Genomic DNA, 15,097 nt, shown 5'->3' on the forward strand with positions numbered 1-15,097 from the left:
AGTGAAAGCTTAAGATTCATGAGTGCTGTCGTGTTTGGAGAATTTTGTGGTTGATTTGGACCCGAAATCATTTCTATGGTTATGTAAGAAAGCAAAGCATCTCGTAACTCCACACACACACATAAGAGGTTATTCGCATACATATATATCTATATATATATAATATTATACACAACATGAGAGTGGTGTTTGGCTACTCAATCTCGCTGCACTCCTTCACATTTTTCAAATCTTTTATTTTTTTGTCAACAGTTTACAGAGCATTAACCTTAGAGCCTTAATACAGACTGCTTCTAACAGACTCAGCTTTATGAGTGAATGTAAAGGTGATTCTGAATATCTGACACAGGTCTTACACACAATGAAGTGCTTGTTTAAATCAGAAAGAGGCTGTGAGCTGCCTTTCCTCAGGCTATCTCAGACACAATTCTCTCTGCTGTGGTAGATGGCTCCTGAGGTTTTTCAGGGAAAAGAGGAGGGGAGTGTTTCTCCTTATAGACTGTGAAAAGGAGAAAGCATTGAAAATAGTGAACACCCAAAAGCTGGCCCACAGACTTAAATCCCATTTCTGCTGAAACCAAAGCACACAGACCTTGCGGTCCTCATCAGGCAACTCTGGGCTTCAGAATGAAGAATCAACATAAACATTTTGAATACATTTGGCCGATGGCAGCTGTTTACACTGCTGCCATCGGCTCTCATTAACCCTCTGGTGTCCCTGCCTGCTTTTCTAGAAATGATGGATGGGAAAGCATTTGTCCTTGTGTGTAATTAGGCAGCCAATTAACAGATTCAAGGTAGGGGGTTTTCATTCTTCCGCTCACACACACAAATACACATTTGTATGATTCCTTGCACACAGTGTCCTTTCACATCCAGCAATGAGTGAGAGAAATGTGTTCTCAAGCACAGACATTACTACCTCTCCCTCCTTGGCTTTGTCTGGCCTCTCTTTCTCTGCCCAGCTCAAAAAGAGACAAGAAAAAAGTATATATATATAAAAAAAAAAAAAAAAAACCTACCGAGGATTCCCTGTTGGGCTAGTTCTTCTTCTATAGAAATCAGACGGTTGTATTTAGTCGTCCTCTCAGCACCACACAGACCTCCCAATTTGACGTAGTCAAGGCTCAGACCCACAACCTGAAGAAGAAAAATAGCAGCGGTGAGTCCCTTTTTGAGGTGGCTCCAGTGCTGTTTCTGAGCCAGTTCCTCATCTTAAATCAGGTCTTCATGTTTGATGGCACTTTTACATGTTTGTACATCAATGCACAGTTTTGAAGACTAAGAATTCACGGTTAATTATCTAACCCAGAACCAGTTGCAAACATTCCCAGTTTTTGACAAGATTCTTTTGAACTTGATAATAAAGTGAGTAGAGTGAACTGCTTTACCTGCATACTGAGGGCAAGATAACTATAATGAGATCACCTAAAGGCGCTATCAGAAAAGCAAGTATGTGAGAGATGAGGTATGACAGTGAACACCATTAAATGGTCATTAAAAGAGCTTTGGACAATTATAAGGCAAGTATCACTACTGTGTTTCATTGTTCTGGTTACGTTTCTATATGGATAGATTTGTTTATTCTATGATGCTGTGCATATTTGGCTGTGTGGACTTCATTATTTTTTTTTTTAGCGACAGAGGAGAAAAAAAACCTCTTTTTCTAAGTCTGATTCTGGTTCTGCTGGAGGTTTTTGCATGTGAAAAGGGAGTTGTTGTTTTTTTTTCGTTCCACCATCACCTCATGCATGCTCAGGATAGGAAACTGAATTGAAAAGGTGTTTCGATGTCATCTGCTGGTTTCCTCAGCGAGGCACTTTTTTTTTTATAAATTGGCTCTGCATAAATTGGAGTAATTTAATTAATTTGTTTGGATTGGATCAGGTTTGTATTTTATTGCGATTTGGCGAAGTACAAATAAAAGTGAAATGGATTTAATTGAAAAATAACCATGTTCATGTGTACTTAGGCAAAAACTTGACTTGAGGAGGGTGACTGGGTGCTCACACTGAACTTGATTTTGAGCAACACAATCAAAAAAGTTAGGACAGTATCCAAAAAAGCCTGAAAAAAAATTATTAAAAACCTCAGCTGGAACAGACCACAACTATTCAGACTTGCAGTTAGTCAATAAGGTGAAAATAAGCATTTCCTGGAAATTTCCTGGAGAATATGAGGGGATATATATATATATATATATATATATATATATATATATATATCACTACAATTTTAACATAACCAGAGAAATCTCTATAAAAACAATCAGGCTAAAAACACGAACATTTTGAAAAAAACAGGTTTCAAAAGCAACAATTCTGGTGACGTATATTTTAAGGAAAATCTTAAGATAATGCTTAACCACATATTGCTCATGTAGCAAGAGCACATCTTGAAAGTTAAAGAGTACAGCTACTAAACTGTCCTGCCTACAGTCCAGACTTGTCACCCACTAGAAAGATTTGGTACATTATGTAAAAAAGAAAAAAAGGAAAAGAAAATTTACAAAGGAGCTCCAAACTGCTGAGATGCAGAAATCTTTTATTTCAGATGAGAAAAATGGTTAACTTCCAAAATAACATTAACTGATCTCCTCAATTCCCAAATGCTGTTGTTAAAAGAAGAAGTTATTAAAACAAAATAAATTCAAATGAGAACTTTAAATGTACAGTAAATTATTGTTGTTCTTTACAAAAAATAGGGTTTCAATTATTCACAAGTCACTGCATTCTGTTTTTATTTCTTACATTTTATAAAAAATTTTACGTTATATCAAATAACACAATTTTGGCCTATTGCTTATGCTAAGTGAATACCTCAGACAGCTGAGAGCCTGTGAAGTAGAGAGGGGGAAAGGAGGAACTATCACAAAGAAAAAGCCTCTGCACGGCATGTACCACCGACAGACTGAAGAAGTGACTGATATTGAGAAGTCCTATTAGTGCCTAGAAAAGGCTGGTCTGAAAGACAGCTTGAGGGCGCTAATTATTCCAGCACAAGAACAGGCCCTGAGCACAAGAGCAATAGAGACCGGGTCGACCACACCTGACAGGACCCAAGGTGCAGGCCGTGGAAAGAGGCGAAGAGTCCAGCACAATTACCTCATCCTTAACACAAACAAAACAAAAGAGATGGTTGTGGATTTCAGGAGGACCAGGAGTAAGTCAAACACTCAGTGGGTCTACATGATGAGATTAACTGGATTATAGCTATACTTGTTCTGCTCCTTATCTGAGGGTAATTATCCTTGGATATATGGCGGTGAATGAATGGAATCACTGGCTCAAAGCATGTCATACCCCGGTACGATAGGTGGCGCTGTCCCCATTTCAGCTATCGCTAATAGAGCCACTTCCTGTTGACGTCTTCACCACCACCACCAACAAACTCAGGCATTCAGAAAGATGGCGAACGAAGAGTAAGATGAAGCTACGTCTCTCTACATTTAGTTTGTGATGAGCTGGTTATGGCACAAACACGATGCACAACGGCACATTCTTCATCGCGATCTTCATCGTGCCAACAACAGTAATATCAACAGTGACGATCCCGGGAAAAAATCTGAACATGCACAGAACGCTCGATCCGATCCACTGTCTACATGCACGTTCACTGGGCATTTGGATCGAGTTATCTCAGGGTCTTAATTTGATCGCGAGTAACCTGATCCGATCCGTTTTTTTTGTCAGATTGAGGTGTCTCCATGAACTGAATAACTCAGTCTTATTGTAATTTAGCCTTTAATCCGATGGCACTTGTGTAACCCGACTGACTGTCTCCATCGCAGGTGAAGAGGCAGCGGTAGACCTATCTGGACGGTACACTGGACTGGAAATGCCACGTTGAGGCTGTCACCGAAAAAGGACATAACAGACTGTACTTCTTGAGGAAGCTTCCTTCAATATCTGAACTGAGATGTTGCATATTTTCAAAAGGTCTGTTGTGGAAAGGGCAATCTGGTTTGCAGCCATCTATTGGGGCAGCAGCATCAGAGCCAGAGACTCAAAGAAACTGAATGCTGCACAAGTTAATGAACATAATGAACAACTCTGTCCATCTTCTTCATAACATTGTGTTGAAACAATGGATTGTGATCAGTTGTGATCACTTAAGCTCCAATGGAAAAAAAGAAAGATACAGGGTTTCCTTCCTGCCAGCAGCAATAAATGTTTATAATGGAAGCTAATAATGATTACATCTGGCCTCTGGCCTGAGTTGGTTCAGTCCATGCCACTTCTCTCCCCTCACTCTGCTTTTACTAATCAGCCTGCAATCTCTCCACCCTTCATAAGCAGGTTTGCCAGCCCCCTTTCTCTGCAACCTGAACTTCAGCACAGCAACTTTCCAGCACTAAGTCTTTGGGTTGAACTTCTGTATACAACCCTGTTTTTGGACCCAATTCTGCATCTGGCTCTCTCTGACTCATTGAGTACCCTGGTTTTTGATCTGGCTCTGGATTTGGATTGTGGCTTTTGGACATTTTCAGACCTGCTCTCTTTCTCTGCTCTTCTCGGACCTGTGTATGACCCAGTTTGTGTATTGGAATTCCTCCTTCCTTGCTCTTTCTTTGCAATAACCTACCTGATCTCGAAGTCTCTCCCCAGTTCAGTTATCTCTCCTCCTGGAACTTAGTTACCCAGCATTCCCCAGTCAGTCTAATCACCTGCAGGTTCCCTCATCTTCACTCCTGTGAGTACCAAGCTTTTTCATATCCAAATATCTATCATTATCTTGGTCAGTCAAACTCTGATCTATGTCCAGGCTCAACTGAAGATCTGTCTTGACCCTGCCATTATCCTGTAATCAGTCTTGCATCTCATTATACAATAAACCTCTTTAGAACTTTCACTGGCTTTTTTTTTTACGTCCATCTGGCCAAACATTAAACTTATTACCCCAGATGGCTGTTAAACAAATGGAATGTAAAACCAATCTCTGACATGAGCTAGAAGCACAGAATTGGGGGAGGAGGAAGGAATACTTACTATATCTGACAAGGACGAATCGCTGCAGGGCTCATTGTAAGTAGTTCCCATCAACACTGAAGCTGCATATCATAAAGTGAAGACACGCAAACAGTCAGTACTGATCACAAACCACCAAAGAAACATTTTACTGTTGTGGGCTTTTGGTATTGGTACAGAGTTAAAAACATTTGTTCTGTTAGTAAGTATAAGCTGCTCCTGTTATCTTTTGCACCAGCTGATGGGTTGTGAGTTGACTTGGTATACAGCACAATTCTAACATCTCACTGATGAAAACTCTTAACACACTCGCATTCTCCACCACCCAAACCTCCGTGTTGTGGTTTTTTTTAAAGTTTCTTAAAATTGATTTATGATTGTTTAGGGCATATTGGTCTTTGTTACTATCAGTATTTTTTCTTTAGAGCTCCCTAAAAGAGTCTAGATGATAAAGATCAGTACTTTAGCAGAGGTAATGCTAAAGAAAGCACTCAACATAATGCCCAGGTCAGATGGACACAATATTCTCCAAGGACTTCTTCAATTTAAGGTAAACACAAGAAACTTGTGCTAAAGAAGAAAATGGACCACTCCGTGAATAATTCCCTATGATACCTATATAGACAAGTGAGCAGTGCTGACCAACATGTCATTGGGGTCATCAGGTGGGAACCTCCTTTCATCTGTGTTTCGTCTAGCTGGTGATCACTGGCGTCCCAGAGTCACTCCCCTAACGCCAGCAATCACTTCTCCTCACACCACAACAACCATCTCTTTTTTCTTTTTTTTTTTCTCCACAACCACAAGCTACCCCAGCCTCTCACCAACTGCACACCAGTCATAGTGGGGTGGGGATACAAACTCTGGTTCGGGTAGGGAGTAATGAAAGTAAAGAGGGTGCCAGAGGTGGAGGCAGGATAACACACATTAGCAGATTCAGCAGACAAACTCACCTAAACAGTCCTACAATCACTAAGAATGCCAGCAAATACAAGGCCATAAAGGCGAACTCACCTCTAATGGCCGCCTGGTTTCAAAAGACTCACATGGGCCACACCCTCCACTTAAATACATCCTGGATTTCTTCCTTGCTTCTCCCAAGAGTCTGTTTACCCTAAGTGCTCCCCCTGCTGGGCCCCCAGCTACTATTGCTTCTTCTAATCCAAATCCACTGACTGTACTTTACTGCCTCATCTGACATTTCCTTCACTATTTTCCTCACACTCTGTCCACTTACACCCAACTCCCCCAACAATGAGACAGACTTTGCAACAAATCCTCTACATCCTACTTCCACTGGACATATTCTAACTTTCCATCCTCGTTGCTCTGCTTCTGCCCCCATCTCCACATACCTAAGCTTTTTCCTTTCATATGCTTCTACTACAAAGTCCTCCCAAGGAACAGTCAGCTCTATGAAATAGACTCTCATTCTACTCCTAGACCACAAGACTATATCAGGCTTTAAATTTGTAGAGGCTATTTACTGGGGAACAACTCTTTTCTTTTAACTACAGTGCAATAACCTAATTTAATTTAGTCTATATTTAGTTCAGACTTTATATCTAGCTATTTTCTGTATCTTACTTTCCTCCTAAATCTACCTGTATCTCCCAATCACAAGCATCCTCTAAGCTGCCTTGTCTCCTTATTGTCTTATTAACTTTCTCCCCCTCTTGAACCACCTGTCTTCACCTTAGACCCTCCTAAATTTACTTGCCTTCGTTTATCTTCAATACCGGCAGCTAAACTTCTTAATACTTGGTTATGTCGCCACGTATACCGGCCTTGTGACAGACTAACATTACAACCTGACAAAATATGCCTTAGAGTTGCAATACCTGAACATAGTGGGTCTCCATTTACCCAGAGTTGGGATGCACACCCAGACTTTTTTGTGAACCCTGAAGGCATTTCCATTTCCATGTTTCAAGCCAATCGTGCTTTTCTATGTGAGCTACGAGTGACGTGCATTCGTTTGCCTCAGAAGTTCCTAACAGTCGGTGGCCTCCAGGCCTCATGATTTGGCTCATTAGTTCCATGATGAGATTAACTGGATTATAGCTATAGTTGGGTTATGCTCCTAATCTGAGCAAGGGTAATTATCCTTTGTTACATGGCGGTGAATGAATCGAAACACTGGCACAAAGCATGCAATACCACAGTAGATAAGTGGCGCTGTACCCATTTCAACTATCGCTAATAGAGCCACTTCCGGTTGACGTCTTCACCACCAACAACAACAAAACTAAGGCATTCGAGAAACATGGCGAACGAAGGGCAAGATTAAGCTATGTCTCTCTACTTTTGTGATGAGCTGGTTATGATGCACAACGGCGCATTCTCAATCGTGTTTATTTCTTTCTGACGGTGGCGACAACAACAGGAATATCGTCTCCTTCGACTTCCGGGTGACGATCGCGGGAAAAAAATCTCGAGCATGCGCAGAACGCTCAATCCGATCCACTTTTGTTTCCAGGCACGTTAAGTGGGCAATCGGATCGAGTTATCCCGGGGTCTTAATTGATCGCAAGTAACCCGATCCGATTCAATTTCTTGTTGGATTAAGCTTGTTACATGAGCTGAATAACTAAATTTTATTGTAATTTAGCCATTAATCCAATCCGATTGCCCGCATGACTGTTTACGGAGGACATTTAGCCTAACGCAACTGCTGATGCAAAGCTGTGAGTGCCTGTTAGACGCTGTTCAACACTAGAGTGACTATAGCGCATCAATAGACTTGTTATTTTGGTTATCTTTGTGCTGTAAAGACCTTATTTGAGCTTCCTTTCCACATCATTTATTGACATCCTGTCGCTAGGGTACATCCCGACAATGATTGTATTTTGAGGGAAATTATCGTACACCCATCATAACCAAAATAACAAGTCTATTGATGCGCTATAGTCACTCTAGTGTTGAACAGCGTCTAACAGGCACACAGCTTTGCATCAGCAGTTGCGTTAGGCTAAATGTCCTCCGTAAACTTCCTAGTTGGAGCTTCTCACTTCAACTTTGCTGTCAGAATTGGTTAGGGTTGGATACTAACATTTTGAAGAGAAAGATTACTTTATTGTCATGTTGTTCACACTCTCCGCATTTGATCTATCCAGGTTGGCACCTCTTGAACACACATGCACAAGGTCACACACTCATGGAGGTAGATGCCATACACTGGAGCAGTGGGCAGCCAATCACAGCACCCGGGGTGCATGGGGGTACAGTGCCTTGCTCAAGGGCACCTCGGTTGTGGCAAGAAGGTGGACTGCTGCCCCTCCAGCTGTCAGTCCACCAATCCATTTTTGAGTGACGAGAGTGGGAATTGAACCGCCGGCCTTCCGGTTATTGGACGGCAAAAAATCTGTGCATGGTTCACAGATTAAATATTAATATACAGCTTGTAAATTTCCCACTTGCTGCCCTATACAAACCATACGCAAGGTAAAATATTACCATCTCACAATTTCTGTATTTAACATAACACTACATTTTAGACAGGTGCACAATTGTACCTATCACACTATTTCTTATAAGATTGCGCTCTACATGCGGTATGTTACTAATTCTCATTATTTCTACACTATCAGATCCTTCAGTGAGTAAAGAATAAAGCTAGAGACTGTTTTTTTTCCGAGTCTAAGTACTGGTAAAGAAATCCTAACAATCTTTAATCTTAATGAGTAATATATAGAATATATTTAATATATTATATAATATAATATATTATATAATATATTTCAAATTTAATTCATAACTTAAAAGACCATTACTATAATCTTTCAAAAAGAAAATAAGATTCTATCTTTACCACCATATCTTATTCTTAACCTCTTCTCTGTCATCTGTTACCTTTATGCTCCAATGTCATGTGGATTATGTTGCTGACTGTAGTTTCGTTGATGTGTTTTAAGATATGACCTCTGACTCCTGGGAGGGGTGGAGCCTTTGGTTTGTGGGTGATGTCAGAGAGCAGTGAGCATGAGTCTCCAATCGCACTGCTGAGTTTCTCCCACTGGTCTGCATCCTTAAAAATCATAAGCACACAAACACAAGAAACATTCTACACACTTTTGGAAAGCCCATGTACAAATGTTCTTTCTTAAGTATAAACACATCATTGTCAGCAGAAGTATCTTGAGGCATAGGTTAGGTGTGCTCTACAAAAAGAGAGACTTCAAATTCCCATTTATTACTAAGGCAACTAAATACTTGCTACTTGTCATCTTAAAGGGTTTATCTCACTGTTAGTTCCAAGCAAGTTTCAGGTTTTAGGGCTTCAGCTCATTAATATAAAAATAACATTCATAACATAACACAGTCCTCCAAATACTCACAAGAGCTCCAAATGTACATTAATGTGCTGCTGAATATAGTCTGGAAAATAGTATTTGACTTTTGTTCCAGTAACCAGCTGCATTAGCAATTTACTAAGCATTCAAAAATATGATAATAATAACAACAATAATAGTAATATTAATCAAATGAATAATAGTATCAATAAAACTTTATACAGAGGCCATTTCATACTTTAAGTTAACCATAATGTTGGAACTGAAAGTTACACTTATGAAAGCGAAATCAGGGGACATAAAAAGACTGACCAACATATTGTTGTAGGATCAATAACAACATTAATAGTTCATCCCTGAACTGTAGTTAATTCTAGATTTAAATTAAGAACTAATCAAACTTTTTCTTACTTTTCTTCCAAATACTCAAATGGAAGGTGCAGAACTTAAAGAAATAACAACACATTAACAATGTATAAACCAAAAACAAAATAGTCTTCATACATGAGCTCGAAAATTAGCTCAAACATGTTGTTGAAAGAATTATATTATTTTGAACTTACCTCCCTCCTAAATGGATCAATTAAGGCTACCACTGCTGGGTATTTATAGATGAGGGTTTGGTACATGTCCGCTAATTCCTCTGGAGACTTCAAAACTCCTGTTGCAATCTCATACTTCCCTTTAGACTAAGAGGAAAAAAGATATACTCTGATTGATGCTAGCTGTTATGCCTACACTATATTTGCATAGGAAGATCTAAAAATCCATTTTAGTGGTGTCTTCGACAATCTTTTGTTAACTTACATAATCCATTAGCATAGGAGCAGCACAGTTGAGCGCTAAATGAACCTGTGCTCCCAATCCTAGTCCAAGGTTACTGCAGGCTTCAGTGATCAGATCCAGAGGCTGTTCTGGTCGCTCATAGCTCACAGCCGGTGCGCCATTGTCACACACAATGGCCTGGGTGGCCTTGGAGCAAGTACATGGTTCACCTTTCGAACAATATCTATGTAACATACTTTTACACATCCAATTAAATGAAATACATTAAAATGCATTGTTTTTTACATCTCAGGTCTTTGGTCTTGTATGTTGGACAGCTTAGCTGAAGCTATATATGAATGACAATAGATAAGTATACATTCATTGAGACGAGGTCACTGCAGAGTTTTTAGAAGCCAAGCGTGGCCCATTTAAACTCTGCAATTCATGACATAAATGACAAGTAAGTTATATAAGTCACTGAGCAATGCAGGAGATACTTCTGGGTAAGAAGTAGAAAGGCAGGAGAAAGGATTTAGAGGTAAAGTAGGGCAACTATTGAATTATCTAATAAACATTTTAAACATCATAAACATCATACCTCCAGGCCTGCATATGTACATTAACGTGAAGATTAGCCATGAAGATTGAATAGAACTCTCCTTTTATATACATCACTTAGGAAGGCTCAGTAACAGAAAAAAACTTTAAATCCTGTCTCCACTTATTACATTATCCACTTTCATCAGCCTGCATGACCTCAGTTCAAAATCTCACTATAAAAATAGCGATGTCCCTCACCCCAGCTTTTGTTGAAGTGTTAATCATTCTCATCATTTCCTTCTGTAATCCAAGGGTCACTGTGATGGTCTGTTGAAAAAGTTTACAGTTCAGTGACTTTAATAAAGAAAACTGTTTTAAAAAGTCATGGGTACCCAATCTGAAATTTACAACATAATGACAACAAATTAAAGGAAGTAGTGAAGCATTAACAAAGAACACCAACCGTAAGAACCGCAGACAAGTCAATGTAAACTACCAACTCTAAGAAGTGGACCAAAGACAGATAAAGGAACCATGATAAGACTAGCGAATACTTCTTTGATTGGTTGGCCCACTTTGGGGATTAGGATGATTTCCTCAAGTAAACTTAGTTTTCCAGGTGATGTCCTCCCACAGCACAGCAGAGTTACCAAGGAGACAGGAATGTGAAACTGTTTTGGGGCCTAAAAAAAGTATTGAAATTATCATATGTTTCACCCAGAGTAGCGTTTGTGACTATTTGCATTTTAATTCTTGTGTGTTCAAACCTCTTGGTACTTCAAAGCTGCTATGTATTGGTAGAGAGGGACCCCCTGCACTCGCGCCCCAGTTTTGGCTACTGCCAGGGACAACGAACCAATGGCCATGCTCCCATGCAGAACTGGTTCTGGTGGCTCTGCTGAAGGAAATGATTTCTCTGAAGTGTTGCTCTTTTTTCCTGTAAGAAAAAAAAGGGAATTTAAAAGGAGAGCACACACATTCCAATGACAAGAGAAGGTCTAAGGCAAAGTTGGTTCTTTTAAACCCTTCCAAAAGGTCAGTATATATGCATAATTGTACAAAGTAAGTATCAATTAAGGCACCGGTGCCAAGAGAGAAGTGTGTAATTGCTATATAAGCTACTTTGCAGCATACAAACAACACATTTTCTTCCTTAAGCAAAAAGAAGAACAAGGAGTTCTGCAAACAGATGCTATGGACCAAATTTAGTTCATAATGAACTTCATAAAAAGTGCCATCAAAAAAAAAAAAAAAAAGATCACAGGCTTTAAAGTGAAAGCGGATCAGACTGATGGAAGCCTGGACAGAGCCAATGAGCTGAACTTGTATCGAACAGGTTCAGCTCAGATCAACACTCAGCATGCTCTTCCCCTCCTTCCAGGAACACAGACATCACACCCTACCTGTACCCACATCCTCCCTGTCACGTCTCATTTTATCACCCTCCACTTCAGTAACAGACCTTAACACAGCCTCACCATCATATCCCCCCACATGAGGACACAATGACACCTCCTTTGCCTCCCCCTCTAACCCATTTGTCTCCAGCAGTCAGGTGAAGAGGCAACAGACTGAAATAGAATGTTTCAGTCTCAGTTTCCCAAAGACTTGTGCAGAACAGATATGTGGGATTTTACAATACCTCTTCAACCTTAGCCTAAGTCAGGAGAAAGTTCCAATGCTGTGCAAGACATCCTGCCTAGGTCCAGTGCCTAAAAAAGCTCATGCATCTGCCCTTAGTGAGTACAGACCAGTTGTCTGTCAGGACTCAGTGACACTTTATGTTTTGAACAATGTTTTGTCCTGTCATTTCCTGTTTTATTTTGAAATATTAACTTCCCTCTCGTTTCAGGTATCTTGCGCTTCCTCTTGTGTCAAGTGTCTGATTGTCTTCCCTGATTCCAAAGTGTTTCCTCCTGTTCCCCATGGCTCCTCGCGTATTCAAATAGTCTGCATCTCCCTTGTCTTGTGCCAGTGTGTCGCAAAAATCTGTTGAGAGTTCGTCATTCTAGACCTACCAAGTGTCTCATAGTCGTGTTATCCTTGTCCTCTGAAGTCGAGCGTTCCTCCTTGTACATTAATGTAGAGATCTTTTGTTTGTAAGAGAGATCTTTTGTTTGTAAAGTTTTTTGGAACCATAGTCATAGGTTAGACTTGTTCAAGTTCATAGTCAGTTTTGGTTTCCTCCATTTTGGAGTGATCTTGTTTTGTAATGTTTCATAGCACCGCCAGTGAAGGAGCACTTGCGTCTGGTTAGTTGTAACTTTCATAAAGCCTCCATTAGAAGGAGAGAGTTTTTGTTTTGCCACAAGGCTCTCTCATTGGCTGACGGCTTTGCTTTGCGGTAAGACGTATCACTTCCTGTTGCTTTGTGTGTGCACTGTGACAGTTCTCGCTCCTCTTGAACTACTAATAATCACCTTATTTCTCCCTATAATTTACACATCTTGCATAGTTAACTCTATCCCATACTTGTTATATTCTTTTTTTTTTTTTCCCTTGTCCTGTTCAGCATTATGGCAGCAGAATTGTAGTCTGAATACCGTTGATGCCAAACAGATTTGCTTTGCCAAGGGAAGTTTTATAAATGTAAAGCTCCCCTTGATGCCCATTTATTTATTTCTGTTTACAATATATAACATGTAATAGAACTGAACCGGACCGGGGGACAAGGAAAGAAGAAGAGGAAAGAAGAGGAAACAGAACAAAAATAGAAACAAAAACCAGACAACCAGCTGCTACACCTGTAAAAAATAAAACAGACAACAATCCATGGCCTCTGAGGGGAATACAGCCTTAGAGCCACCAGGAGCACCTGAAACCAGACAAGCAGAGAAAAAACAAACACACAAACAAACAAAAACAAGCACAAGTAGTGGCAATCGCATACAACACAGCTGTGGATAGATGACCTGAGACGACATGATAATACATCAACTGCTTAGCGACCATGCTACTGGGCTAATAAATGTGTGTGTGTGTGTGTGTGTGTGAGAACATGCAACACCCATGGCACAGGACCTACATGATAACCGTGCTTAGTTATGAGTGTATAAGTGTACAGAGCCACAATCCACAGCCCCCCCAAGCAATCAGAAGCAGGCAGAGAGGGCCACAAGACCCAGGCCACCAGCAGCCCCCACAGAGCACAGAACCCAGGAAGCCCACCGCAGGGACAACCACGCATCCACCCAGAAGACTGCAGAGGAAGCCCCCGGACAGAGCCCCCATAAGCATAGGGCAGAGGCCCCCCGGGAGCCAGGGGCAACAGCCCACCGACCCCGCCAGGCCCCAGCCGCCGAGACATGGGCCGTGCACTGGACCCGGGCCCCAGGAGCCCAAGCGCCCCCAAACCCCCCGGCAGAGGCCCCACCCAATACCCAGGAGGGCCAAGCGCCCCAGACAGCCACACAGTGGGTCAGCGCCTGCCCCAGCGCCCCTGGCCAAGTGCCCTGGGAGTCAAGACGTGCCCACAGGTGGGTGAAGTCGCGAGCAGCGGGGAGAGGCAACGCCGCCCCCCCATCGGGAGAAGCACAAGCAGGCCAGGCTACAGCAAGTCCCAGATCCAGGCCCAATCATCACCACACACACTTTCACGTCCCATACATCCACACGTCCTCCCTCCCTCAACTCCGCTGGGGTGTAGCGCAGCGGGCACACCAGGGGGCCAGCAGCCCCCCAGCCACCACAGACCCCGAACCAGCAGAACAATTAATTAATCCTCCTGGCCCCTCCCGCCCCGAGCAGCAACCAGGAAGCAGGGGTGTGGGAAGAAGACCCCTCCCCTCACCCTTCTGGCTCTTCAATATTTTCTAATAGTGAGCGATTAAAATTGAGGGGCAGCCAAACTTGTAGAACTGGGAGCGCGACCCCCTGGGCAGCCTACATACCCAAAGAGCCCCGCCCACCAGATGCCACTCAGTGTAACCACCCCCCAAGACTTAATGTGTGTGTGTGAGTGTGTTTGATAAGTAGTAATGTCTAAGGTGTAATTAAAACAGGGGCGGGGAACTGCAGAGTGCAACCAAAGGGGACCACCTACGTGGCCCCATCCACTACACCCCACCGAACACACACGCCCCAATAACCCTTCATGTGTGAGTGTGTGCTGTGTACAGGAGCCAGAAGGGAGAGGGGTATGGGGATATACACCGAGCTACTCTCCCCCGGAGAGGGCAGCCAGGGACTGGCTGCAATAGGCATCCCCGCTACCTGGGAGCCAACCCAGGGCAGGAGGGGCTGATGTCCACCAGGCTCGGGGCCTGCAGCGACCATATTCCGGGAGCTACTGTACCCCCAGAAGGTACCCATCCCACCCCACCCCACCCCGGAGGACCTCTACAAAAAACAAACAAACAACAACAAAAAACAAACAAACAAACCACCCGGTCACACCAGTCGCAGCAGCCCGGGCCTGAGACCCACCATCACCCAGGCCCCCCCCAACAGGGGAAAAGCACCGCCCCACACAGCAAGACAGTCCCACCCGCAAGCCCCCAAAACTCCCCTCCAAGCCCTACACACAATCCC

At 42.2% G+C, this 15,097-nt stretch overlaps 1 protein-coding gene across 1 annotated transcript in view; it reads right to left on the reverse strand.

The window, feature by feature from the left end:
• Positions 1–256: 256 nt before the first annotated feature.
• Positions 257–15,097, reverse strand: part of eno4 (enolase 4) — a 39,170-nt gene continuing 24,329 nt past the window's right edge. Inside the window, exons 5-13 of the mRNA XM_072391587.1 lie at positions 11,335–11,504; positions 11,122–11,250; positions 10,826–10,894; positions 10,067–10,231; positions 9,823–9,948; positions 8,820–8,994; positions 4,989–5,050; positions 1,023–1,140; positions 257–499 (exon numbers count right to left, since the gene is read on the reverse strand). Coding sequence (XP_072247688.1) covers positions 408–499; positions 1,023–1,140; positions 4,989–5,050; positions 8,820–8,994; positions 9,823–9,948; positions 10,067–10,231; positions 10,826–10,894; positions 11,122–11,250; positions 11,335–11,504 — 1,106 coding nt within the window. The 3' untranslated portion in view covers positions 257–407. The remainder of the gene's footprint in view (positions 500–1,022; positions 1,141–4,988; positions 5,051–8,819; positions 8,995–9,822; positions 9,949–10,066; positions 10,232–10,825; positions 10,895–11,121; positions 11,251–11,334; positions 11,505–15,097) is intronic.

Source organism: Leuresthes tenuis, unplaced genomic scaffold, assembly GCF_036924035.1.
Source record: "Leuresthes tenuis unplaced genomic scaffold, fLeuTen1.0.hap1 SCAF_8, whole genome shotgun sequence".
Classification (NCBI taxonomy): domain Eukaryota; kingdom Metazoa; phylum Chordata; class Actinopteri; order Atheriniformes; family Atherinopsidae; genus Leuresthes; species Leuresthes tenuis.